Genomic DNA, 25,607 nt, shown 5'->3' on the forward strand with positions numbered 1-25,607 from the left:
TCCTATGGACAGCTTAGACTGAGAAATGATAAAGAGTCATCTGAAGAGCAAGGTCTGTTAGATATATGTGAAGGGCCAAAGACAAGTGGTCCGTCCGTAAAGAGAGGAGAGAATACAGCACCAGCCATGAGCCATGTCAACCAAACAGTACAGATAGATTCAAGCATACACCAGACCAGTGCGCACCTACGTTTGTCCATCTCAATCTCCATCTCCATCTGCGCATTACAGGATCAGGTTACATGAACGGAACAAAGAACGATGTCAGTGGAGCGGCCATCCGTTCATAGTACTGGAATTTGAAAGCACCAAGGACTGCGTATTGTTTCCAAAAATGCCAGCATTGTCCTCCCGGTCGCCTCCTGATTCATAGATCAAGACATAGTCCTCAAACTCTGGTCGCCGTCACACTCATATCTTGACCCAAGCAGGAGCAGAATACTACGTGTTTCGCGGGTGGGACTATTCCCTTGAAGGCACCTGTCAATAAGGAGGACGACAAAACTACAATGAATGGGCGAACAGGTCGTGATGGGGGCCGATGGAAGAACATTCAGCAGAGGAGAAAGGGCTGGACACATGTGGACGGTTGGTTTCACGGTATGCTGTTCATCGTCACCTACGTGGACAACTTCTGAAGATCTTGCCTCGTCTTTGGGCTGAGACACGACTACCGCACCGTGCAGCTATGTGGATGCCACTCGAGGGGACTCCGGGATATTCGAAGGGTTTGTTGCTGGTATTGACACGTGCAGTGTGCTCTCCTGCAGTATTGCGCTGTCATTCCTCATCGGTTGGCCCATATGCATATGCAAATAGTCTCATAAATCTCGTGCGCGGTGTACCACGCCGGTTCCTCAAGGACTGAGGTCCATGGGCTCACCGTCAGCATTGCCAACCGCTTCGATCCTAACCGTTTCCACGAAATCCTTGCGTCGGCTGCCGATCTTCTCCTCCCTGAACTTTTCAATCGCCTCCTTGACGTCGGTAGCTGAGAGAAACAAGCACAGATTAGCGACCTGACTGGTATGTCGAGGGACAGGTAGACCAAGACTTACCAGGAATGACGTCTTCGATCTTAAGGGGCATCCGATTGAATGGATCGTGGGGGTCACTCAACAAGTGGCTGCGGATGGTACTTCGATCGATTACGATCTTGCTCACAGGCAACCGCACCGGATCTTCCATCAGTGTGTACATCAAGGGGTCGAGGAACTCTTCTGGAATCTCGCCCAGGTCTGCATCTGCAGCGTCATCCTCTTCTTTGACCTTGGCGATCTTCTCGATGAGCTGGTTCCATCTGGCCAGCTCCTCGGGAGACTTCAATACGAATTTGCGGAGAACGTTCCCTGCAGCGACAAAGTTGTCCGGCTTGTAAGATCTTCCATCACGAGCAACGGCGAGGATGAAATTCTCCTTGTCGCTTAAATTCAGGTACACGTCGACGATCTCGCTGAGAAGCGACCTCGGGTTGAAGTTGTATTCCTGCAGATTTCCCACTTTGAGAGACGAGCTTTTCGTGCCAACCATGGCATCAAGGTTGTAATCCAGCATGTCTGCCAATCGCTGAACGATTTCCGGCATGGTGAAGGCATCTGCTAGAGCCTCGGTGAACAATTTCAACATGTCGACTGTTACGTTGGTCAACTGCATGTATGACTTTGCTCTTCCTTTGGCTGCCTCCAGGGATTCTTCTTTTTCCTGTCGTTGCTGTTCGTCGAGTGTGGTGCCGGCGAGAGAAAGTTCCTTCGTTATGTCGTAAATTGTGTGGAACGCCGTGAATGACTCATCGAGGACAAAGGTCACATCGTTCAGCAACAAATTCACAAATCTAACGAAAAACTCCATGTTGACTTTTGCCTCGTTGAGAAGATTTTCCCTGTAAACCGGATTCGGCCAAACACATTTGATGATCTGGAAGATCTCAAACCGAACATTGAACTTGTCAAAAAATTGGCCATGGCCGCCCATAAACTCCGCTTCGATGAAGAACCTCATCAAGGAATGCAGAAGATACTGAGTTGCAAAGGGTAGGCTGTTGTACTGGTCTGCCAGGATTCCCCTACCTCCTTGGCGCCATGACCATGTCCCTCGGAATAAGATGGTGACCAAAGAGGCCTTCAGATATGGGTTCTTGATGTATTCTGAATTTCGTAGAAAGGTGACGCAAAGCATAATCAGCTCGTCTGACTGCGTGGACGAGATGACTTGCGGCATATTGTACATGATGAAGCCGAAGTTACCGCTGATGACGTCCAAGAAATACTCTGGGAGATTCTTGAAAGCCTCAGGCTGCTCGGCAGGTAGAGGGAGTGTCAATTTCTCCTTGGGAAATTGGCGATGGGGAGATACTTGTCGGAGTAGCCAGACGGTCACAAATCGCATGAACTGCATTGACCGGGTTTGAGTGATCTCGTCTAGCAGAACCCCCTGAACGGCGTATTTGTAGGACAGCCCTTTGTCATGTTGGTCTTTGTACTTCTTAAGTGCATTTTCGAACATCTGCAGTTGCATTGGGTGGTTGACGTATTTGTGTCGCTCAGTCTCGAATTGTTCAATCTGCTTGGCCATGTGTTTGAGTTCCCGATCCATGTCCTTCAACATATTGCGGGCAGCCTCACTGCCATAGTGGTGAGCAGCGACCGTGAGGAAGAACAACTCAGAGATGAAATTATTCGTTCCTTCAGGCCTATTCTCGTAATAAGCATCGGAATGGTCTTGGTCCGCATTGATCTTAGTTTCGTCTTTGATGTCGACTCGCGGATGTCGTCGTAGATAGTCGATGTCGACACGGTCGATTTTTGAAAATTGCGCATCTAGAAAAGGCTCACATAATTGATCCAGGCAGGTATTGACGTTGATCATAAATCCATCACTTGACACTGTTGTCTTGTCGATGCGCATGGCTCGTCGTTTGTGGTTCGAGTTCACCACGAAGGCGAACCAATCTAAAACCTGCTCTCTCGCCTCGGGCGATGAGCGCACCAGAGTGTTGACAATGTCAAAAAGTTCAGTCTGGTGGGCCCGCAAAGCCATTTGCAGAGATTGTTGAGCACTCCTTATTCGTCCGGGATCCATTGTCTTTGGCCCGGAGAAGTATTGTTTGGTAACTTCGGCTTGTAGAGGTGAGATCTGAAAGTATGGGCCAAGTAGCGTGGCTGTCTCGAGCTGTGCAGCCGGTACAGACTTGTCCACGAACATTGGAGACTGGGCAATAGCAACGGCCAAAGGTTTGTACCTGGTAAGATGTCGCAACATGGCGGTGTATCGTCGATAGTCGCTATCCATCGTCAACTTAGCAAGTCGTTGACTGAGCCTCTCCACAGCTCCGACTAAAACATCCTTGATGGCGTCGTCGTCCTCAATCCGCGTTACAATCTCCGTGAGGAAATCGTGACACACTCCTCGGTCCTCATCTGGGTCAAATAGAAGGTGATCTGCCAGCGCGGAGACCCCGTCATAGTCTGCGCCGAAAATATCAGGATTTGTGACAGACAGCAGACACCAATTCATGCACAGCCTTCTGGCTTCTGATACAATGCTCCATTTCTTATTCTCAGGCGACCGATCCTTGACGGCTTTGCTCAATCTTGTAATTCTCTTCCAACATCCGAAGAGCCAGTCATGAGGACTAATCTTCCCCAGATTTGCACCAGCCTCCATGATGGCTTGCTCAAGCAAGTCCGTATTCAACAGCAAAGGGCTGTCATCGGTCTCCAGCTCTTCCTTTAATTGGGGAAGAGGGTAGAGGGTCTGGTTATGCATGTCTTTGGTTTGGCCAGTATCAAAACTGAGGCGGAAGATGTTTCGCAACGTGCGATCCTCCCACTGTTCGATGGTCTCAGTCTGCCTTGAACTAGGACGCTCCACGTTGATCGATTCCTTTTGAGTAGTTGCATCGGCTGGAGTGATCGTTATCCGGGTCGAAGGTGCGGGTGAGGAGGCGTGGGAGATATCGGCAGCCGGCACGGGCGAGTCAGTGCCTGAAGCTGAATGTGAAGGGACTTTGGAGAGGTCGCTGGTCGATGGCATCGGCGACCCTGTCCGCGAGGGCGTCGCTGGGGCACTTTCTTGAGGAGTAGCTGGATAGACTGAAGGGGTTGATCCCGGGCCATTCTGGGCAGAAGTTGTTTGGCCTGCACCGTCTTCATCAGGGTCGTTGGGGTGTGAGCTCTCTTGACTCGAGGCGGGGGATTCTTGCGAGGTCGGCGGCTGCGATTGTTGCAACTTCGCCAGTCTTTTGTTACGGATCTGGTCGACGTTAGAGTGTTCCGACACAAGAGAGGCTAACACACCTTCTGCGCGTCCAGCGATGGCTCTGACATTGTTGCGGGCGGTGGTTGTAGAGATGACAAATGAATGTGTCCGACAAGTCTGGCATGCGGTTGTTGAGGCGATACTTGGGGTTGAGGCGGAGATATGCAGCCTGACCTCCGCCTCGTGCTAAGTCACTTGCTTACTATTATCGTGTTGCCTGTTGCAGACGCCACTTTTAGATGACAATAAGGTAGCCCGGCCTCGCGAACAGAAGAAGAGGAATAGCAATGCAGAGTACAGGTATAGATAACAATTGTGTCGGCCAACCCTACAGGAATCTGTTCATTCATTTTCAGAATAATGCGTCGAACTAATAATGCTGTCCCCGATGTTGGATGTTTCATAGCGCCGCCAACACCATACGATGATGCAATCAAACATCGCCCAAGGTTCAAGATCTGCTTAATACTGTCGACCTATTTTCAACTCATCCAGTCGTTGGCAGCCAGGCATAGGCATATTCTTCGCCCTCATCAGCCGAACCTCGTCCGTGAAAAAGAAACCGGTGGCATCGTTAATCTCTTGTCTTTTCCGATGCACTTCGTTGTCACACTGGTATTTCAGACTTGATACATAATCCACTTCCGCTCTCTGATCCAGAGAACTAAGCTGCCTTGATGTAAACCCTTGGATGTCCGCGGGGTTGACAAAATAGTCAACCTTGTATCTTGGCGTGACTCGATGCATGGTATGTGGAGGAGCGGGCGCATCGTAGCGGACTTGCGGCCCAGGATTGGACGTGCCGGAAAACAGTGAGGACAATAAAGGCAGAACAAAAAGCAACAATAGAGGCAACAGTTGGATCAGGGCAGAGAGCCCGCCAGACGACGTTTCTGCGCTTGCGTCTCTTGGTCTGCGTCTTGGTGTTGCGCCTCCCATGCGATGAACCGTGAAACCCGGGCCCCCTCCCATGTTGAACACAAACTGAGGGCCGCCGAATCCGCCACCACCTATCACAATTAGCAAAGTCAACCCATATCGACAGCCATTGATGCCTCACCAAAATTGAAACCCTGGCCCATGCCCCCACCAAAGAATCGGTTGAACAGCTCCTCTGGCGAAATCTCATCTTCGTACATAGGCCCTCGGCCAGAGGACCTGGCAAAACCGCTGAACGGACTAGCCTGGGGCGCGCTGCTACTCGAAAACCGACTATCTGGATCGCCGCCGAACTGATCGTATCTTGACTTTTTATCCGCATCTGATAATATTTGGAAGGCCCGCGATACCACTGTCATCGTCAACACTGAGCCGTACAAAGGCCTCGGGAGTATACTGACTCTTGAATGCTTCGTCGGCCCCTTCGTGCCCATTCTTGTCAGGATGTGTCAAGAGACTAAGCCTTCGATAGGCCTTTTTAATTTCTCCGTCGCTTGCAGTCTTCTCGATGGAGAGGATTTCGTAGAAGGCCGTAGGAGCACATCTCCGTATTCGGAGCACTTCGGCCTTTTGCTGAGGGGTGTATTTTCTTTCTTGGTTTCCCTGCTTGTGATCTCGCGAGGTCGCTGAGCCGTTGGCCCTGGCATCCGAGCCAGATGCCGATGCGGACATGCCGCGGTGGGAGTACGGTTCAGGCTTTCAAAGGTGGTATGCGTCGCAAGCGCAGTCGCTCGAAAGTCCTTTCGGAGGTGCCAATGGGGGAACTGGATAGGATTGTTTGTAGGTTGCGATCTTGCGGGAGTGGGATAGGTGGTCGAAGGAAGAGAAACAGCATGCCGCCCTAGCTAGTGGGTTGGTTTCGAGCACCCTCGGCGGCCAGGGTTACTATGTACATGCTTGGGCTGGTGCTAATTATTTCGATTTAGGCTCCATACCGAACCCACGCCTATGACGCAGGCGTACGTGCATCACCAGTGCATCACCACGCTGCTTTGACCTTGTCGACGTTCTCGCTTGCGAGTATTCATTATTTGATAAGCTACCATATTCATGACATCCAGCTTTTTCCGCACCCCCGGTTTGTCCTCTGCATAGTCACTGGATCAAAAGCTGTAGCTTCCCATCCATCACAATGGCCGATAAAAAGGAAGAGGCCAAGCAGTCGTTGCTGCAAACCGCTAAAAGATGGGGAGGTCCGTTAAGATTCTCTCTGTGCATTTTGCATCGCATTGACTGTGTCTAGTCTACTTGCTTACTCTGTTGACAGAAAACCCTGTGCCTCCAGCTCTTCTTGCTACTCTGGTGTTCGCGCAGCATGCCAGGCCTTTCCAACCACTTCCAATGATCTTCCCGCCACTCCTCCTCTTCTCTACCTACCTCAATCTTCAAGGCTATAAGATTGATAGTGCAGGCACTACGGCTGCTCTGAGTGGAACATACTTGGTTCTGGCTGGTAGAAGAAGAGTCGGCTTCATGAACAAGTTTGGTGCCCGTGGAATCATTCGAGGCGCGACGATGGGGCTTTGTCTCGCAAATCTCATTGGTGGCGGTCTTGCTTATGGGTTCGGAAGACGATCAAAAGAGGATGAAGAGAGAAATTTATGATCCCTTTGCTGGCGCAAAACTCTAGCAACGCATTCCGGGGATGGCATTCTGTTTTGTTGTGATTGGCAGCAAATGTACAACAACCGAGTTTGAGTGGCTGTTACATGGACACAGCCATCTCTACGCCCGAGGCGAAGCATCAAATAATAGACGCTTTATCCATCCTCACGACTGATTGTGGTAGGAAGCAGTGACGGTGGAATAGAGCCTGAACTACTCGACTGGATCTGACATCGGGAAGAGCTGACTAGTCGATACGGATCGCTGGAGCGGTGCTTCACGATTGCTGGTGCCACATAGAAGAAGTTTCCTATCCCAGTTGATAAGTAGTCGGCAGGAGGCCGAATTGCTGAAGTCCACCAAGCTCGACGGCCATTTCGACCACATTTATTCCGTACACCGGTCGATGACAATCCGCCTTGCAGGGATGTATCACGAATGCGGCTACAAGTTCAGCGTATACCTCCAAATTACATATACTTCGGGGCCATAAAGTTGGCACCATAGATCTGCTTGTAGATCACCTGCTGAATGACTGTACCATCAAGACCAACAAATGTGTACATATGTACACCGTAATAGTACCAAGCAGGCCCTGTTGGGCGCGAGGCTGAAGGGCCAGATGCAAATATGCCAAGCCTCATGTCAACCCCGGCGGCAGCAAACATTTCGCAGGTACAAATATTCTCCTCGGCCCGTTCTGATGGGTTTTCCTTCTCTTCACATTTATTGTCAAGGCGCTCTACATACCCTTGTTGAATGCATTTACAGGTTGCGTTGACACATTCCCGAGTCGCCGAGATCGACACAAAGCAGCCTATCTAATCCGGTCCACTTGATCTGCGCGCCTTCGGCTTCAGTCGTTGACGCTAGACTGTGGTGGTTTCGGTTCGCTTTTGGCTCACAGTACCCTCAAAACAATATATACATATATCATATAACAACTTCCCCCTCACCCTTCCATTCCCAGCTCGACACCACAAGAATACCCCCAGCAGACGGTTGGGGATGGTAAGCAAGCAGCGACAAAGCCCACATGCGCCAAAACAATCAACGCCCACGGTGACAACTGGGCCTGGTGAGATAGAGTCGACGGTGGATGGGATTCTTCTAGTCACTGTTTTTCCTTTATGTCTCTCCTTGCTCTCTCATTTTCTCTTCACATGTGGAATTTCGCAATTCGGGGGTCACGATTCGAAACAGTCCTAGCCCAAACCCGGTTGGGTCACTGGGTCAAGGTAGGTGAGGTGAGTATCAGGCACTCTCGAAGCTTCATCGACTCCAATGCTCCATAATCGATGTTGTCAAAATTTTGCCGAGATTGAACCTCTTCAGAAAGGTACGACGAGAAATTTCAATCTCTTATCTTTCACTCTAGCTCTGCTTTCATATGAAGGCTACGTGGGCATGGGTCCTTCCTGAAGAGAACATTCCTGAAATTTAAGAGAGCAAAAGTTTAGACGCTCGCAATGGGTACTGAGATTCAGGTAAGTCCTGGGGAAGGCAAAGCGGGTGTGTTAAAGGATACGTAGGAAGTTAGTTGGGAGATCTCAATCCATGAATCTTCACATGCTCTATCTTGGTCCTTGCATCATTCCATGGAAAAAGAGTCTCGTCATGTTGCACTTCTCTTAGCACGATGCCGTATTTCGTGCTCTGCCTTCTGCGAACTTTTCCCTGCTGGACTCTGATGTCCTGAGCTCAATGCGACTCAATGAAGCAAGGTCTGCTGCCGCCTCCATTTCGCAACGCTACGGCAGCGCTGGATCTGCAACCAAGGAGCTTGTGGGCAGATCCATCAGGCGCTGTCCCCGCCGACGACGGAGTGTTTCAGCCAAAAGGCATTTCGTATGGCCGCTCATGGTCAATGTTTTTTTAGGTCAAAGAGGCTCATCCTCCCGCCGCTTCTCGGTAGATTGCGATTGACTTATTGCTCCCAGCGGTGGCAAACCTCTCCGCTTTTTGCTTGGACTCATCGCCCTTGGGCAACCATCTGACACACCAAAGACCTTTGTCGCTTTCACTGTGCGTCGCGACGCAAGTTCTCCGCTCAATGTCCCATACTTTGACCTTCCCATCGAGACTACCACTAAGCAGATATTGGCCAGTGTGGCTCCAGTCCAGACTCGTGATCCAAGCAGCATGCCCGCTAAGGTTGGCCACTTGCTCACCAGACTTGGGGTCGTAGAGCGATATGATACGTGCGTCGCCTGCTGCGGCGAGGAGAGAACTGCCGGGCGAGAATTTGACCGCGCGCACTGGCTTGATGAGGCCTGGGAGCGAGTGTAAAAGGCGAGACGTGGCCGTAGAGAAGAGGTAGATGTTCCCGGATTCGTGACCACTGGCAATGAAGCGGACATCTGGCGACTGGCAAACGGAATGTCAGTAACTCTCCCGTATAGACCTGCACAACGGACACCACCTCATCTTACCACATCGACACACATGCCGAAACTGCCTTTGGTCTCGAACTCCCGAATCTTTTGTCTCCCGTTTGCCAGATCCCAGACATTCACTCGGCCGTCATGCGTCGTGCCAGCCAGATACTGCCCATCCAACGAGAGGGCCACCGCCCACACTTCGCCAGCTTTCTTGGGCGCGCCTTCGCTCGCAATCTCCCCATCTTCTTTCCAGATGCCCTCCACGTACTTCCATTGTTTGACTGTGCCGTCGAACCCCACGCTCACAGCCCTCGTGCCCGCCCGATCCGTGACGAGATGGTGGCAGCCGAGTTTGTGGGCGTCTTTCAGTATCTGGGCAATTGGAAAGTTGTCGTCTGTGGTGGAGTAGATTTTGATCGACGATTCGCCTGAGCCGCTGAGGATTTGGGTTGTCGTTGCGGACAGCGCAAAGATATCTGTGGCATGGGCTGATGTCCATGTCAGGTCGGAGATTTCACAAATCAATCAGCGGCACTAACCTTCATCTATCGCGTGCTGTGAGAGATATTGCTTCGACTAAGCCAATGGTCAGAAACACTGAGGATGCAGAACCCTGTTAGCGTGACAGACCATTTTTGACGTCCGCGCTGCATGCTAACAGGCAGTATGATGTGCTTCGATCGCTGTCAGCCCTGGTCACGTTATGAGAGCCGAGTTGGGAGTCATTTTAAAAGTGGCTTTAGAACAGTTCAACTGCGAAAGTCGGAGGATGTGATATGTTTCCAAAATTACTGTACAGGTGACGTAATTTTACACAATTATCGAGGATTTGGCAGATGCCCGAACAGCGCGCTGTGCTTCATCAGTCCGGACTCCAGTCTTCTCGCGATTCGGCTACATGGCATAATCCGAGACTGGAGCCTCAAGCCACTTCTTCGGCGCACAACGTCCCAATCGTTCCGAGCAACGCAGTACAGGTCGAACATGTCTGCTGCGATACCATCCAACCAAGATCATCCACAACCTTTCACCCTGAATCCAGGCGCTGGTCGAACGCTGACTGCCAACTGTAGACAGCGGGCCCGGACGCCAGCAGAGTCCGAGCTAGATTCGCCTCTGCAGCGGTCTTGGAACATAGCGACTCTGTCGCAGACGGCGTACAGATATGACTTGTGGCTGTCCTCTAGCCTTCGCCGAAGCGTCTCTGCACCAGCATAAAACCCGTGACACTTGAGTCAAGCTTTTGCGATCATTATTCTTCCTCAATTTCTTCCGCTCCTCTTATTGGCCTTTCTCTTGTTTTGTCATTTCTTGAGGTGTCGAATCTCTTTGCTTCCAGCTTTCGTAGATTTCTAGAGACAATCAGAATCATAATATAAGGGGAAGGGGTTTGAACAAACCTGCGACACAATATGGACATAGGGTATGAGCTCTCTTCGGCCTCCCACAACCGGGGCATTCGTTGATGGCCTTCACATCCTTCAATGCCTTTCCCGCCAACTGCCGGTGTCTCTTTTTCGAGTGCGATGTTTTCTTCTTGGGCACTGCCTTTAAGATGCCTTCCCAGATGTCTGCGATGAGTCCAGGGATGTTACTTGCGATGGCTGGTATCGAGATAGAAGCTGGGAGGAGGAGAGTTGGTGAAGACCACGTCCGAACCGCAGCCGAAAATGCAAAGGGGGCCTTTCGTAGGAAGAAAAAAGATAGCTGGCTGCTCCCAGCAGCAGCAGTCAAAGCCATGCTGAGTACGTTTTGCTGGACAGAGAAGGCAGTCGTAAAGATTGAGATCAAATCATGTTCAAGTGGAACTGTAAGCTTTTGGAACTCTTTGGTTAGATCTGCGAATCAACACTAATTAAAACCCTGAGTTCTCGGAACCATTGTTAGAGGGTTCAACAACCAGGATTAGCTAAAGCAGCAGCACGCTTCTGCTAGTGGGGGGTTTTAAAGCTACTGTGGCTAGGTACGGTTAATGGTGACGCCGCCCTATGATCAACCACGGCACCTACAAGTCAGGTTTGGTCTTCTATGATAGCTGAGGACTAGACCCTGCGTCTTGTTAAAGCAGCGTCAGCTAGCTACTCCGTAGGTACTCTTACTCTGTACTCCGTACTCCGTACTCCGTAACTGTCCAGTCTAGACGACGTGCATACCATGCACTATCGCAATATGTCTACGTTCTTCTAGCTCGGAAAGTGTCCCGGTCAATAAGTCTGTCATATTTCGTTCTGACACGACTGCCAAAACCACACTCGCTATACAGACTTTCTGTGACTGGAGCCTACTACATGGAAATAGAGCTGGAGCGACATGTGTTGTGTTAGTCTGAAACTGCACATCTTTGAATTTCGGATACCCCTAGTTATGCCCTGGGATAGTACTTGGGGTTCTGGGTGCATCATGTCATCTACTTCATCTTCACAAATGCGACCCCTCCTTTCAAACATGCACGAATTAGTCGTGACACTTGTTGGCCGTCCAGACTTCTCCAACGCTTTGATGATAATGTTGCGCAACACCATATCAGTTCCTAAGGAGATGCCCAGGACTACTCCGTACTGCTGTATACATGTAGAGTACCTAAAGATATCGTTGTACTGAATACGAAGGATAAGAATGGTGCTAACTTACCGTTTAGGCTAATCACTTGGCTAATTAGGGGGCCCGCCCCGGGGCGCAGGGACCGGCGTTGCACTAATTGCACTAAGATGCCCTGGCTCTTTCATTTAGACCCCACGACAGACTACGAATGAGTTGCGGGAGCCGCTCACCCTAGATAGCTACCAGCTAGCGCAAAACTAACAGTTTAATAGGGCGGCGTCACCACTCTCCCAAAAGGAGGTGAGTCCTAAGCTGCTTGGCGTCGGAGAGACGAAATAGGGGACACTGCATCTCAAAAGGTCCGGGGAAATTTGTCGCGGTCGCAACTACTCTTTGTACACAGTTGATCTTCGTGCTTCATTCAAGCAGTAGAATAGACCTGTTAAGTGTCAATCTCATCGCGACCAAACCCTGGGACATTTGTCAGACGACAGAACATCATGACCATGGCAAGCCCTCAGGGGAACGCGGTCTTCCCGCGGAGCCACGTCGGCTTTGACAGCATCACTCAACAGATCGAGAAGAAGTTGCTCAAGAGAGGATTCCAGTTCAACATCATCTGTGTCGGTATGTAGAGACTACCTTGGCTCAAATTTGTTCACGACTTACCATCCATTAGGTCAAACCGGTCTCGGAAAGTCTACTTTGATCAACACCATCTTTGCCTCGCATCTCATCGATTCCAAAGGCCGCCTGCGACCAGATGAACAGATCCGTTCCACCACCGAGATCCAGACCGTCTCACACAGTCAGTGCACACTTGGTCATATGAGGGAACCCGTGGACTGACAAGATTATAGTCATTGAGGAGCATGGTGTGCGACTGCGGCTCAATATTGTCGATACTCCCGGCTACGGAGACCTGGTCAACAATGACAGATGGTGGGTTTGATGAGTTAAACGAGCGACATAACTAAAGCTGATGATAATTATCTAGTTGGGATCCGATTGTAAAGTACATCAAAGATCAGCATTCTGCCTACCTCCGAAAAGAGCTCACGGCGCAACGTGAGCGCTACATCCAGGACACCCGCATCCATTGCTGCCTCTTCTTCATCCAACCTTCTGGTCATGCACTGAAACCACTGGACATTGTGGTCTTGAAAAAGCTCTCTGATGTCGTCAATGTTGTCCCGGTCATAGCAAAGGCCGATTCCCTCACACTCGAAGAACGCCGGGCATTCAAAGAGCGTATCAAGGAGGAGTTTGCTTTCCACAACCTCAAGATGTATCCATACGACAATGAGGAATTGGATGACGAGGAGCGAGCCACCAATGCCACGATCAAGGATATCGTTCCTTTTGCAGTAGTGGGCAGCGAAAAGTCACTCATTGTCAATGGCAAACAGGTCCGCGGCAGACAAACTAAATGGGGCGTCATTAATGTCGAGGATGAGAACCACTGCGAATTCGTATACCTGCGAAACTTCCTCACCAGAACTCACCTTCAAGATCTCATTGAGACCACCAGCCAAATCCACTACGAGACATTCCGAGCCAAGCAACTTTTGGCTCTGAAGGAGAGCAGCGCTGCGAGCGGCATGGCTGGAAGCAGGCCCATCAGTCCGGCCGCTGACCGAGAACTGAGCAGAGGTTCACAACGCATGACTTTGAATGGATATTAAGGAGTCGTACATACTGAGGCTTGAAGCCAAGGGAGGTCCGATTTCACAGGGCGATGGTTGACCTTGAGTGCTGCCATATCCTTCTTGTCAGGTTGACTTTTTTTTGTTAGCGTCTATGGAGAGCGGGTCTTTCGTCTTCAATCCGGATACAAATAATCCTCATCATATTTCATCCCCGGCTGCTACTCTAGTCGTCCCTTGGTATGCTCCGAACGCCCACGTAGATCTGCGAAATCCAGATTGGTGAAATTGGTTCCTAGGCAAGGATCAAATGTCTTGCGTTACCCATTCGTCGAGCTCCTTGAACGCGATGTCAAGGTCGTCGTTGATGATGACCTTGTCGTTCTTCCCCTCGGTCTGGCAATACTCAATTTCCTTCTTAGCCTGAGCCAGTCGCTTTTGAATCGCATCTTCACTTGTGTCACCGCGGCCACGCAATCTTTGCTCGAGAATTTCAATGCTAGGTGGCTGAATGAAGCATATCCTTGGCTTCAATGGACTCTTCCTCACTTGCTTCACTCCCTCCATCTCAATGTCGAAGATGCATATTCTCTTTCCTTCGGCTGACTTCCCATCAATGGTCTTGCCTTTGCCTTCTGCAACATCTTGGACTGCCTTTTTCGACGAGCCATAGTAGTTTCCCCCGAACTTGGCATGTTCCACGAATGCGTCCTCCGCAACCATCTTCTCGAATTCTTCCGGTGTTGTGAAGTGATAGTGCACGCCGTCTTGCTCGCCGGGACGAGGCTGTCGAGTGGTGTGGGAGACACTAAAGCCAAATAGATCGGGATATTTCGCAAAAAGTCGTTTGATCAGTGTCGACTTGCCGGTGCCAGAGGGTCCTGAAAGAACTATTGGTCGCGGCGCGACGGTGGGCGCAGTTGTAGGCGCCATGGTCGAGCTGCAGTTGAGAGCTTGACAAGGGTACGAGAATCTTGATCCCAAGAAGGCGTGGTTCCCAACGAAACGTACTCGTAGGAATCCTCGAGTGAGCATAGGTCCGTCGCTGATTGCTGCCCGTCGCAGGAGTTCGTAGGACCGTTTACTGTTGTCTGGAGCGGTGGGAGGAGAGCCAATGGCGGCGCTGGGGTAGAGTGTCTTGGCAGGGACGCGGATCTTTTGCTTGTCGACATTGCTCTATTACAGCTTACGAAACACGCCTATTGTCATCATCCAAACAGCACCGGTCATCTGTCTCGAGATGGAGTCTCCTGATTCCAATGGCGGTTCCAATGGCGCGTCCGACGACACTCCCGAGCAATCCTCTGTAACTCAGGGCAATGCCGACGCAGAGGCCGATGCAAATAACCCGCCCGATGGAACCAACGCGGCTGAACCGAGGAAGACGCGTCGCCGGGGACGACAGGCCAAAGACCCCCTCGGACAGTCTTTGTTTTTCAAGGTCCAGAGAGCCGAAGACTTGGAAACGAAACTCCGCGAGTATCTGGCTGATCCCACTGGAGATCCCGAACATACGACTCTAGAGTTTTCATTCCCAGTCACTGCCGCATTCATGGTGTCTGCCAGAGAACCAAAAGGTCCTAGTGCTCACGACAAAAGGATCCCCTATGTGTACAGCGCATTCAACAAGACTGCTGTTAGTGTTATTGACGCTTTACATACTATCAAGGACCCGAAGGATCAGATGCTCATGCAAAAGGCAATTTCCAAGACTCTGGTCGAGACGGTTCAACAAGCAGATGGATATCGTTACAGCTTCCACAACCACTGGATCAGCCGAGAAGATCAGGCTAGCAGGTTTTCGTACTTCTGCAACGACTCTGTGCTAAACAAAGGCAGAGCGGCCAATGAAGGAGCTGCTAAAGTCAGAATGGGAGTCAAGATCAGAAAGCCGGTGTACGAGTGTCAAGGACTTATTTCCATCAAGTTTTCGGTCTCGAAGATGAGTCTGGAGTTATACTATAAACACGTCCCGCTCCATCAGACTTACGAGGAACGGGCTCCGCCGCCGCGCAAGGACAGCAAACGGAGAAAGCTGCTGGAGATTTTCCATCCGGAAAAGCTGCCGAAGCCAAAAGAAAAAAAGAGGAAACCGGAGGCTCCACCGCATCCGGCCTCGTCATTGAGACGGAAGCGTCGTGCTACAGAGCCGTTGCCTGAAACTGAGACCGAACCGCGGCCACAGAATGCCCGGGAAAGCAGCTTGCAACCCTTGTTTGACTTTCTAGGGTCTGCTGGCCGGCTTGAAGAAGAACAACCCACACCGACTCTGCCAGAGCAGACGGAAACTGAAGGAAGTGCGGCCGGCCCAAACCCAGCAAATGTTCCACACAGCACTAGTGAAGAGATCACATCTCATACTCCAGATGGGACTTCGTTGGAAGCATCAACGCAACGGAAAAGCAAGAATATATATCCCGGCATGATGTCTGGGTACATGTCCGGCGATCACCTCACCTGGGGCCGCAGGAAAGTGATCAAGGTGCATCGTGGGTCGCGACGCAGAGTGACAGCATCTGTTCCTGAACACACAACGGAAGTCACTACGACTCCCACCCCCGCTCCTGCTGAGACTGCTCCTCTGATCCAGAGTGTATTCAGCCCTCCAACTGAGGTAGACCTTCTGATGGCCAGACTTCAAGAGGCAGAGCGGAAGATTCGAGACCTTGAAGCAGAGAAAAACAGAGCAGCAGCCCCGATCACATGGACTGCGCAACAGCATCCACGACCACCACCACCACCACCTCATGTCGGAGTCTCTCATCCCTTCTACCCTCCACCACATTTTCAGTATCCCCAACCACAATGGCAGTATTCTCCTCATCCGCCTACCCTACGTCAACCGCCAGGGCCTGAGCCTTCCCGTCGCTCTCAAGGGCCGGGGTGGCCTCCACCACAGTCGGCGCCTCCCCGACCGGACCTGGCACCTGTAGCGCCACCCCCGATGACCCCAGCACCATCACTCACGGCGGTACAAATTCCGGAACCTACACCAACACCAGCAGTGCTTCCCTCGGCGGTGTCCACACCAGCACCGACACCGAACCAATCTTCGCAAGATGGCGCGCCGTTGTATGGGTTCGTCCCGAGTCCCGAAAAGATCGCGCCAAGTTCGCCTGTTCCCCCGCCAGGACCGTACCGGGCTCCGTAAAGATTATGGTATTAGCAGGGCGTGCGGACAACGGCGGACAGTCCCGACCAGCACAGCACTGGAACAGCCCCCCGCGAACGATTGATATTGAACATCCTGGACCATCATTCTTGGATGATGTGGCATGCTCTCCCATCAATCGGGCCACCGAAGGGAGCAAGATAATTGGGGGACGCTGTATTTCTTGCTTTCTTCCCGACGGGGTCAGACTGAACGCAGTTTGATGGTGTTGGGAACCATGGTGGTTGGTTTGTAGAGTATCTACCTATATATGTATCTAGTAAATTCCCCATTGGTGTTTGCGCCGCCATGACCAGCAGTGGCAGCTGGGAGTAGATGAAGTTATATCTTGACGAGAATGACTCTTTTGGCTTATGATCCATGTCAGAAAATAGGGCACCGAAGATGAGGTTTCGACTGGTTCCCGAAGCCTTGTTCAGCCTTGTCGGGACATGACACAAACCCCGGGAGACCATCGGAGCGAAGCTGGATCCTTTTCTGCCGGGAGCAACAAACATGCCAAGTGGGGCTAGAAACTTGCAACTGGAGCCGCAAGTTTGTCAAGTTTGCTCTTCATCAATTTTCTGAGCCAGAAAAAAGTTTAGTCTTCTAGATGAAGACAGCGATTCGTTCACGCAACACCTGCTGCTTATTCTCAGACAAAAGTCATGTCCAAAATGGCCGGGACTAAGCGTACAAACGACACTGCCGAGTCAAAGGCACATAAAAAGGCAAAGACCACCACCAGTATCTCCAAGCAGAGTAAAGCGGTCTCCTCGAAGCCGGAACCTCTCGAGGACGATTTTATCGGCTTTGATGATGCCGACAAGACGAATGCTTCAGCGTCGAGAGAGGCCCAGCAGAAGAAGCAGAAGGACAAGTATAGGCCTCAGGCATACAATCATGCACAGAAAGCTGAGCCATATCTGAGTATGTCCATGGTCATGATTGATACCAATGGAGACCCTAGTTTTGCTGACCAGTCTACCATTGCAGGCACCACATCCCGCGAAGCACATGCAAAGCAAAAGGCACTCGCTCTAGACCGCAAAGCCGCGAAGCCAAGTGCAGACTCGATTGCACGGTCTAAGAAGATTTGGGAACGGCTGCGTCGCAAATCGCATGTCCCGAAGGACGAGCGAGAGGTATTGGTCAAAGAATTATTCGAGATAATATCGGGAAAAGTGAAAGATTTTGTCTTCAAGCACGATGCGGTGCGGGTGATCCAATGTGCCTTGAAATATGCTACCCCGGAGCAGAGGAAACTTATCACGAGAGATTTGAAGGGGAGCTACAGAGAGCTGGCCGAGTCCAAATACGCGAAGTTCCTTATTGCCAAGATGGTCGTCAAAGATGACGAAAGCAGAGACGCCGTGGTGGAGGAGTTCTATGGCCATGTCAAGAGACTCATCAAGCATCCCGAGGCAAGTTGGATTCTAGACGACATCTACAGAGGAATCGCATCCAAGCAACAGAAAGCCATTCTGCTGAGAGAGTGGTACGGGCCAGAATTCTCCGTTTTTGCCCAAACCAACGGTACCTCTGGCGAGGTCACCGCCGACCTATCGGAGATCTTGAAGCAAAGTCCCGAAAAACGAGGTCCTATCATGCAGCATCTGAAAGAAATGACGAACCACCTTGTGCAGAAGAAAACCACTGGTTTCACCATGCTTCACGATGCGTTGCTGCAGTATTTCCTGAACTGCAAACCGGGAAGCCCCGAGGTCGATGAATTCCTTGCAATGCTACGCGATGACGAAGAGGGCGACGTTTTCAAGAATCTGGCCTTCACTAAGTCTGGCTCGCGACTTGTGTGCTTGGCTCTTGCATACGGGAACTCGAAAGACAGACGGGGAATCTTGAAATTCTTCAAAACGCATATAAAACTCATGGCTTCGGATCAGTATGCGCACAGAGTCCTGCTGGCAGCCTACGAGTGCATTGATGATACCGTCATGACGGCCAAGGCTATCTTCCCCGAACTTCTTAACAAGGATCTCGAAAAAGATGACCGTGAACAAGAGCTGCTCGCCCAGGTCGACCATCTAACCGCGCGCATCCCCCTTCTATACCTCATGTTCCAAGATGCCCCCAAGTGGCTGCTCCCCGAGGAGACGGTGCCGATCATCAAAGAAGTCCGTGAACTTCGCACCCAAACGTCGAAGAAGGATCCGGAGACCCGCCGCACAGAGCTGCTGAAAGCCATCTCTCAGCCGCTCCTGGACTTGATCGCCTCGCAAACTAGGACTCTAGCAGGTTCTACCTTTGGATCTAAGTTCATGCTGGAGACCTTGCTCGGCGGAATTGGAGAAAAGGAGCCTGCCCTTGCAGCCATCGCCAGCCTGGCAACCGACGGTGATAAGTCCGAAGAACTGACTCAGATTATCTCCTCGCCGCCGTTTGGACGGTTACTCAAGGGACTAGTTCAAGGCGGACGTTTCGACCCAAGCACCAAGACAGTCAAACAAGTCGACCCACCATTGAAGTTCCACGAATTGCTGTATAGCCAGATCAAAAGCCAAGGCGATGGCGGCGACGGGGCAACAGAAATTGTGACTTGGGCAACTGGACCGAATTCCTTCGTCGTGGTGGCCATGCTAGAAGCCGAGAGCTTCAGTCATCGAGACGAATTGGCAACTGTTCTCAGACAGAATGCGTCTTCTCTGGACGAGGACAATGCCGGAGAGCGGATTATCTTGGAGACAATCGGGATTCGGCCAGTAAGTGATGCGATGGATAAGAAGGACAAGGAGAATAGCAAGGAGAAGAAGAGCAAGAAAGAGAAAAAGTCGAAGAGTCAATAGAAGCAGTTGAGCGGGTTAGCCGGCACCGCTGTTCCTACTCATGGCACGTACATGTTTGCAGGTAATGAAGATTAAGACCAACTCGCTGGTGCCAATATGGCCTTGCATCCCGTCCACCGATTGGATCCTTGGTGTCCCTGATTCTAGGGCTCCTGGATGCTAACCGGCGGAGATAGTATCCGTGCTGTAGAGAGTGTGGTGTTGGATGGGTGGACAAAGTGGTTGGCCAGGTTGCCGAGAGGCAAGTCTGGATCGAGAGAGGTTCGGTTTCGGGATGCCAGGCACCTACTCCGTACCTAGATAGAGCCGGATTCCGCAACCGGTGCGGAGGGGAGGCAGACACCTGCATGCTGCGTAGTTGCATGTCCTGCGGTTGATGCAATTATTGCGCACAAAGAAGAACCCAACAGACCGCCAACACAACATTCCCCTTCTCCAGCCAACATCTTCACTACTCCCACAGCAGGTAATGGGCCTGATCTGACCTGACCTGACCTGACCTGACCTCATCCTTCCGTAACCAGGACACTGCCTTCTCTGCCTCTTCCGCCCTTCCCATCCCATTCCTTCCCTGCAGATGCTCGGTGATGGGTGCGCCCAACGGTACTGCCAACGGAGACTCTCCACAACTCCCTTACATTGACCTCGTCTTTGACAACAAGCACGTCGACGATTCCGCTCGCGCCTTGGTCTACAGGATCCAGCCCAAATGGCGGGAAGCTCCCGGGACACTGGAGATTGTCAGGTTCACCGAGGGCATCACAAACACGGTATGCCCGTCTCCTGCGTACGAGGCACGTGCTCAAGCTGATATCTGTGATCAGTTACTTAAAGTGTCCAAATACCTTCCAGGACAGTCCCATGCTGACGTCGACCGAGAATCTATCCTCCTCCGTGCCTATGGGAACAATACCGAGATCCTCATTGACCGAGATCGCGAGGCGAGATCCCATGCTTTGCTGGCAGAGCGTGGATTAGCTCCTCCACTGTTGGCGAGATTCAAGAACGGGCTGCTATACAGATACATCATCGGCCAGGTGTGCACTCCTGGAGATCTCATCACAGAGCCTGTATGGCGGGCTGTTGCTAAGCGTCTGGGTGAGTGGCACGCGCGGTTGCCAGTGGACTCGGCCTCTCAGGCCAATGATGTCGATAGTACCAATGGGACTACACCCAACTCTCCACGGCCCTACTCCGATCCTGAAGGCCGGAAGCCTGTACAGAATATCTGGTCAGTAATGCAGAAATGGACCGACGCGCTCCCATGCGACACGTCCAAGCAGAGAGCCCGGAAGGAATCTCTCCAGAAAGAGCTAAGTCAATCAATCACAGACCTTGACAATGGCCGAGGCCCTGGGTCCCATGGGCTCATCTTTGGGCATTGCGACTTGTTAAGTGCGAATGTTATAATGCTGCCCCGGGATTCCGCCAGTAGTAACTTGGACGGCGGGATCAAGGTCTCTTTTATCGACTATGAATATGCAACACCATGCCCTGCAGCCTTCGACATTGCCAATCATTTTGCGGAATGGGGTGGCTATGATTGTGACTACAACATGCTCCCCACCAAGTCCATCCGCCGGCACTTCCTCCAAGACTATCTCGAGTCGTACAAAGCCCACAGCGACAACCCTATCTCCGACGATATGCTTGATGTATTAGTTGATGAAGTTGATCGATACCGTGGTATGCCTGGACTATATTGGGGCATCTGGGCGTTGATCCAAGCAACCATCTCTCAAATCGACTTCGATTATGCCTCGTATGCAGAGGTCCGCCTGGGTGAATACTTCGCCTGGAGAGCAGAGCAGAATGGGAAGCGCGTCCAGGAAGGCACAGAAATGCCCCTTCGTGAAAGAAGATGGGCCGAAAATTGAGGACAGACATGAGATAGAAGGTGATACGGCGGTCTTATGACTCGGAGATTCAACATTCCAGCCAATATGGAGTCCAGCCGAGTTGAATCTCATCATCCTCAACACGGCCACCTAACGGCCATCTTGAATACTGTCAGGGTCCCACACATGCCCAGTGCCGATCCGGGAAGCTTACGTAACAAGTTATCTAGGTGTCAAGGTGTCACAGTGTCACCAGGGGTGGTGGTGTTGGTGATGTCGGTGGTGCTGGTGGCATGGTGGTGGCATGGTGGCATGGTGGTGGCGATGCGATGCTACCACGTACATTATTATTAAAATTAGTATTAGCAAGAATGCCGTTTCTGCTTCTGCCGAGAGTACCCAGTACGAATAGTACAGATACTATACTGCGTACCCCGTTTATCGGAGAACGTTGGCCACACTCGCAGTCTGTGATATGGTTTGGGATTCTGTCAGAAGAGACGGACCTGACCCCTTCTATCCCTAACAGGGTGGAAGAGAGCGCAAGATGAAGGGATGATGACATGCTCTGGGATTGGATCTTGGGGCAATCGAATGGCTGTCCGCCCTCTGCCACTTCGTCTTCCAACCGTCCGACCGTTCTTCCCCGCCTCCTCCACGACTTGGGGATAGATTTGCCCTAGCAGAAGACTTGATCTTGAGAGTTCTTCTCGTCGGCTATTCTGGTCCACCAAGAATCATGCATCGCCAAATCCCGCCTGCGCGGGTCGGCTTGGGGGCTTTCCTCCCCCTCCCATTCACTGGACGGAGGCAATTGGCGGCTTTCTCATTGCCTCGTTGAAACACCCTGGGCTCCCGGCGAAACTGAAAGCTAATTACGCCGACAAAGGCAATGCTTAAGGACCTCTCCGCGGTTCAAGGTGATGAGGGCAAACGCTAAATTGTCATGATCCATCTTATACCCGAGTGAGGCGACCTGACTCCATGTCTGCTTCAAGTGGTGGGCTCGCCACTGACCGCAGCTAGGCTTCATGCAAATCATTCGATCAACACAGCCATTGCATCTCGCCCGTCATTACCTTTGCCCAGCAGATTCAGTGATTCCTCAACTTAATCTCTGGCCCATGCGCGGCGCCCTCGAGGGCAGCACTACCTCGTCAATTCGGCGGACCATGTTGATACCCGCGCCCAGAGGTTGAAGGCTTGAGATGTTATAATAAACGCTCGCCGACCGAGCTAGGAGGACATTAATATACCATGGTCGAAGACAGAGGACCGGCCACTTCGGCCGTTACTATTATCATGACTGTTCTGGCCACTGTCTTCATCGCCGCTCGCTTTTACACGCGAATTTGGCTGGTCAAGTCGATCAAACAGGACGATTGGTGGATTCTGGCGGCCTGGGTTCTCGCTGTCGGGTTTTCTGCTTCAATATGCATCGCGGTCAAGTACGGTCTAGGCAAGCACAAAGCTGCCATAGCAGACGGTTCATTTGTCCTCTTGCGCAAAGCCGAATACACGTTTTCCATCCTCTACAATCCGGCCCTCATGCTGACCAAGACGTCCATCATTGTCTTCTACCTCTCGGTCATGAGCAAGGACGTCGACCCGGTCTTCAAGTGGTGCAATTGGCTGACGCTCGCCCTGGTCAACCTGGTGGGAGCCTCACTTACATTTTACAACATCTTCCAATGCCGACCGGTGGCGGCTGGCTATCAATATCCGACCCCGAGTCATGCAAAATGCACGGATATTCTCACCTTGTATCTGTCATCAGCTCCAGTCAACATCATCACAGACATTGCGGTTCTGTTTCTTCCGATGCCAATCCTAACCGGGTTGAGGTTGCCTCGCAAGCAAAAGATCATATTGGTCATCACCTTCAGCTTTGGTGGGTTTGCTGCAGTGGTTGACGTGGTTCGCATTGCATATTTACAGAACGCCGCTCTAAACCGCTTGAAAGTAGTCAAAGGAGACGGTGGGGTCAACACTCGAGTTGTCGAGCAGAATGACTTTTCGTGGTACGCAAGTCTGAGTTTCATGTGGTCGGCTGTTGAGGTTTGCATTGGCATCATCTGCGCCTGTGTCCCGAGCCTGAAACCACTCTTCTTGCGGTTCTTGCCGAGCTTCATCCGAGACGTGGGAGACGACATCTCACAACGCGAGAGCATCGACCGTGAAGCGCCAGCTAAGTCTAGTGGAAGCATTCCTTTGAGGAGCATTTCCCTGGTCACCAACCCAGCCGCATTCAAGAAGCCGAGTGTCAAGGAGTATTCTGGAGAGGACGACGGCGATCAAATGGGATTTCTAAACATCCTTGCTGCTCCTCCAGGGAAGGACGAAGGTCTGTCGCTTGCGAGGACGTCGATCAGGCTCACGAGGAGGGATACCAACAGACCCACCAGTTCAGACTTCGGCTTTGTTAACATGTCCAGAAGCAAGAACATGCTTAGGCTGTCAAATCTACAGAGTGTCTGGCCGGTTGTCGTGGTGACTTCAATCTTCTTCTTGTGGGGATTTGCCTATGGCCTTCTGGACACTTTGAACTCGAGATTCCAAATGGTGGTTGGCCTTTCCACTGGCGAAACTTTGGGTCTGCATGCTGCGTATTATGCGGGCTACCTTGTGGGACCTTTGACCTTGGGTCTCTTCATCATCAGACGATATGGGTTCAAGGCGGTGATGATCTCTGGGCTCTGCGTCTACGGCTGTGGGACACTGGTCTTTTGGCCATCGGCAGTACTCGCATCGTATGGAGCTTTCATTGTCTCGAATTTCCTCGTCGGGCTCGGATTGTCGTGTCTGGAAGTCGCTGCTAACCCTTATATCGCCCTGTGTGGCCCTTTGGAATATGCGGAGGTACGACTCAATGTATCGCAAGCCTTCCAGGCGATCGGCACCGTTTGCTCTCCGTTACTGGCGACCAAGGTCTTGTTCAAGAACGTGTTGGATGCCCCTTCACTTGTGAGTGTGCAGTGGACGTACTTGGGAATCGCTATATTTGTCTTCGCTCTGGCCGTTGTGTTCTACTACATTCCACTTCCGGAGGCCACAGATGAACAACTGGAAGAAATGGCAGACGGGCGAAGTGCGGCTTATCGCGCCACCGTCGGTCCGTGGAAGGTGGTCTATGTGACCCTAGGCCTGGGCGTTTTCAGTCAGTGGTGTTATGTCGGGTTACAAGAGTGTGTTGGGAGCAACCTACAGCCACTGATCAGCCTGCTAATGCCCGGCTCGGCGCTTCAGCCTTTCGATTTCTTGACCGTGGCCCATACCGTCTTCAGCGCTGGTCGTTTTCTGACAGCATTGCTCAACTATCTCTTCAAACCCAGATGGGTGTTGCTAGTGCTTTTTGGAGGTCTTACTGCGTGTCTGGCGCTGAACATGCATCTGGATGGAGACGCCGGGGCAGCGTTGGGGGTCCTCGCCTTTTTGTTTGAAGCTGGTATCTTCAGTAACATCTTTGCCATCGGCATGCGTGGACTCGGGGCGCATACTAAACTCGGAGCTGCCCTGATGACAGCGGCGGTCTCTGGAGGTGCAGTGTTCCCACCCATCCAATGGGCAGTGTTGAAGGGCCATGGCATACGATATTCGTACTGTGTGCCTTTGGCGGCTGCTGTCTTTGGCATGCTTTTCCCGATATACCTGACCCTCAGCCCCGAGGCTAGGACTCAGGTCGAACCGGTCCATGAGAAACACACGCGTCAACACAGGCGGAGGGTGATGCAGCACGGAAGGCCACCCGGATGCCACGAGGAATCCTTGCAGCACGCTGAGCTGGGAGCGACAACGGGAAGGCGCAAGAAGAAACAGCAGGCGGAGACACCATCGGTCCAGCACGTGGAACGACGAGCAGGCGGTCGGAATGGCACGCCAACATCGCCCGTCTTTACGATGGACTTTACCGACGAGAAGGACGAAAAGGACGAGATCATCAAGCCAGGCCCCGTCCGGATTGCGGCTCGCAAAGGTTTTGTCGCTGAGCTTGCTTCCTGGCCTGGCAATGCGGTATCCGAAGGCAGGGCTAGTAGTCGCGATCGCAATAGCAGCAAGGAGAGTGAACGGCACACAATGGCTAATGCCCACGGCTGTCACCCGAAGGACGACCCGGACCGGATTACTCGATACCAGCCTTCTTGGGTAGAAATGGAAGATGAAGAGACTGATGACTATCATGCCATGGTGAGGAAGATATGAACCGATCAACAGTCGGGTGTTTTGCCAGTGTTTGTGTTTTTCTTTGTTGCGTTCAAGCGACATTCCGCAGTACTCCGTACAGCAAAAGTGTAATATCTATTGTCCCTAGGTAGGTAGTTTGCATCTACTATGTATTGTATCCCAACTTGCAACCATCGACTACCTGACATACCTACGATGCCCTCAGTGGCGTGATGGGCCGGCAGTTGCCCTCCACCAGAGCGACTTGGGGCCGTGAATATTTC

General features: G+C 51.7%; 10 protein-coding genes across 10 annotated transcripts; 6 read left to right on the plus strand and 4 right to left on the minus strand.

Annotated features, from left to right (window-relative positions):
* Positions 1-857: 857 nt before the first annotated feature.
* A1O3_05969 (ubiquitin conjugation factor E4 B) lies at positions 858-4,325 on the minus strand (the record flags this gene model as incomplete). The annotated part of the gene is made up of 3 exons (XM_007736089.1): positions 858-991; positions 1,059-4,251; positions 4,296-4,325. The coding sequence occupies 3 exons, from the start codon at positions 4,323-4,325 to the stop codon at positions 858-860; spliced, it is 3,357 nt and encodes a 1,118-aa protein (XP_007734279.1).
* Positions 4,326-4,719: 394 nt separating this feature from the next.
* A1O3_05970 (uncharacterized protein) lies at positions 4,720-5,868 on the minus strand (the record flags this gene model as incomplete). Its single annotated transcript, XM_007736090.1, has 3 exons — positions 4,720-5,267; positions 5,318-5,548; positions 5,598-5,868. The coding sequence occupies 3 exons, from the start codon at positions 5,866-5,868 to the stop codon at positions 4,720-4,722; spliced, it is 1,050 nt and encodes a 349-aa protein (XP_007734280.1).
* A 460-nt stretch (positions 5,869-6,328) lies between these two features.
* Positions 6,329-6,801, plus strand: A1O3_05971 (uncharacterized protein; the record flags this gene model as incomplete). Its single annotated transcript, XM_007736091.1, has 2 exons — positions 6,329-6,389; positions 6,464-6,801. 2 exons carry the CDS (start codon positions 6,329-6,331, stop codon positions 6,799-6,801), a joined length of 399 nt encoding a protein of 132 aa, XP_007734281.1.
* A 1,890-nt stretch (positions 6,802-8,691) lies between these two features.
* Positions 8,692-10,922, minus strand: A1O3_05972 (uncharacterized protein; the record flags this gene model as incomplete). The annotated part of the gene is made up of 3 exons (XM_007736092.1): positions 8,692-9,168; positions 9,234-9,670; positions 10,583-10,922. 3 exons carry the CDS (start codon positions 10,920-10,922, stop codon positions 8,692-8,694), a joined length of 1,254 nt encoding a protein of 417 aa, XP_007734282.1.
* Positions 10,923-12,223: 1,301 nt separating this feature from the next.
* Positions 12,224-13,408, plus strand: A1O3_05973 (uncharacterized protein; the record flags this gene model as incomplete). Its single annotated transcript, XM_007736093.1, has 4 exons — positions 12,224-12,350; positions 12,403-12,531; positions 12,584-12,665; positions 12,721-13,408. The coding sequence occupies 4 exons, from the start codon at positions 12,224-12,226 to the stop codon at positions 13,406-13,408; spliced, it is 1,026 nt and encodes a 341-aa protein (XP_007734283.1).
* Positions 13,409-13,675: 267 nt separating this feature from the next.
* On the minus strand, positions 13,676-14,302 carry A1O3_05974 (guanylate kinase; the record flags this gene model as incomplete). The annotated part of the gene is made up of 1 exon (XM_007736094.1): positions 13,676-14,302. One exon carries the CDS (start codon positions 14,300-14,302, stop codon positions 13,676-13,678), a length of 627 nt encoding a protein of 208 aa, XP_007734284.1.
* Positions 14,303-14,609: 307 nt separating this feature from the next.
* On the plus strand, positions 14,610-16,520 carry A1O3_05975 (uncharacterized protein; the record flags this gene model as incomplete). The annotated part of the gene is made up of 1 exon (XM_007736095.1): positions 14,610-16,520. One exon carries the CDS (start codon positions 14,610-14,612, stop codon positions 16,518-16,520), a length of 1,911 nt encoding a protein of 636 aa, XP_007734285.1.
* Positions 16,521-17,197: 677 nt separating this feature from the next.
* On the plus strand, positions 17,198-19,324 carry A1O3_05976 (uncharacterized protein; the record flags this gene model as incomplete). The annotated part of the gene is made up of 1 exon (XM_007736096.1): positions 17,198-19,324. The coding sequence occupies one exon, from the start codon at positions 17,198-17,200 to the stop codon at positions 19,322-19,324; it is 2,127 nt and encodes a 708-aa protein (XP_007734286.1).
* Positions 19,325-19,911: 587 nt separating this feature from the next.
* A1O3_05977 (ethanolamine kinase) lies at positions 19,912-21,201 on the plus strand (the record flags this gene model as incomplete). Its single annotated transcript, XM_007736097.1, has 2 exons — positions 19,912-20,094; positions 20,149-21,201. 2 exons carry the CDS (start codon positions 19,912-19,914, stop codon positions 21,199-21,201), a joined length of 1,236 nt encoding a protein of 411 aa, XP_007734287.1.
* Positions 21,202-22,419: 1,218 nt separating this feature from the next.
* On the plus strand, positions 22,420-25,362 carry A1O3_05978 (uncharacterized protein; the record flags this gene model as incomplete). The annotated part of the gene is made up of 1 exon (XM_007736098.1): positions 22,420-25,362. The coding sequence occupies one exon, from the start codon at positions 22,420-22,422 to the stop codon at positions 25,360-25,362; it is 2,943 nt and encodes a 980-aa protein (XP_007734288.1).
* Positions 25,363-25,607: the final 245 nt, after the last annotated feature.

This window comes from Capronia epimyces (assembly GCF_000585565.1).
Source record: "Capronia epimyces CBS 606.96 chromosome Unknown aczIQ-supercont1.4, whole genome shotgun sequence".
Classification (NCBI taxonomy): domain Eukaryota; kingdom Fungi; phylum Ascomycota; class Eurotiomycetes; order Chaetothyriales; family Herpotrichiellaceae; genus Capronia; species Capronia epimyces.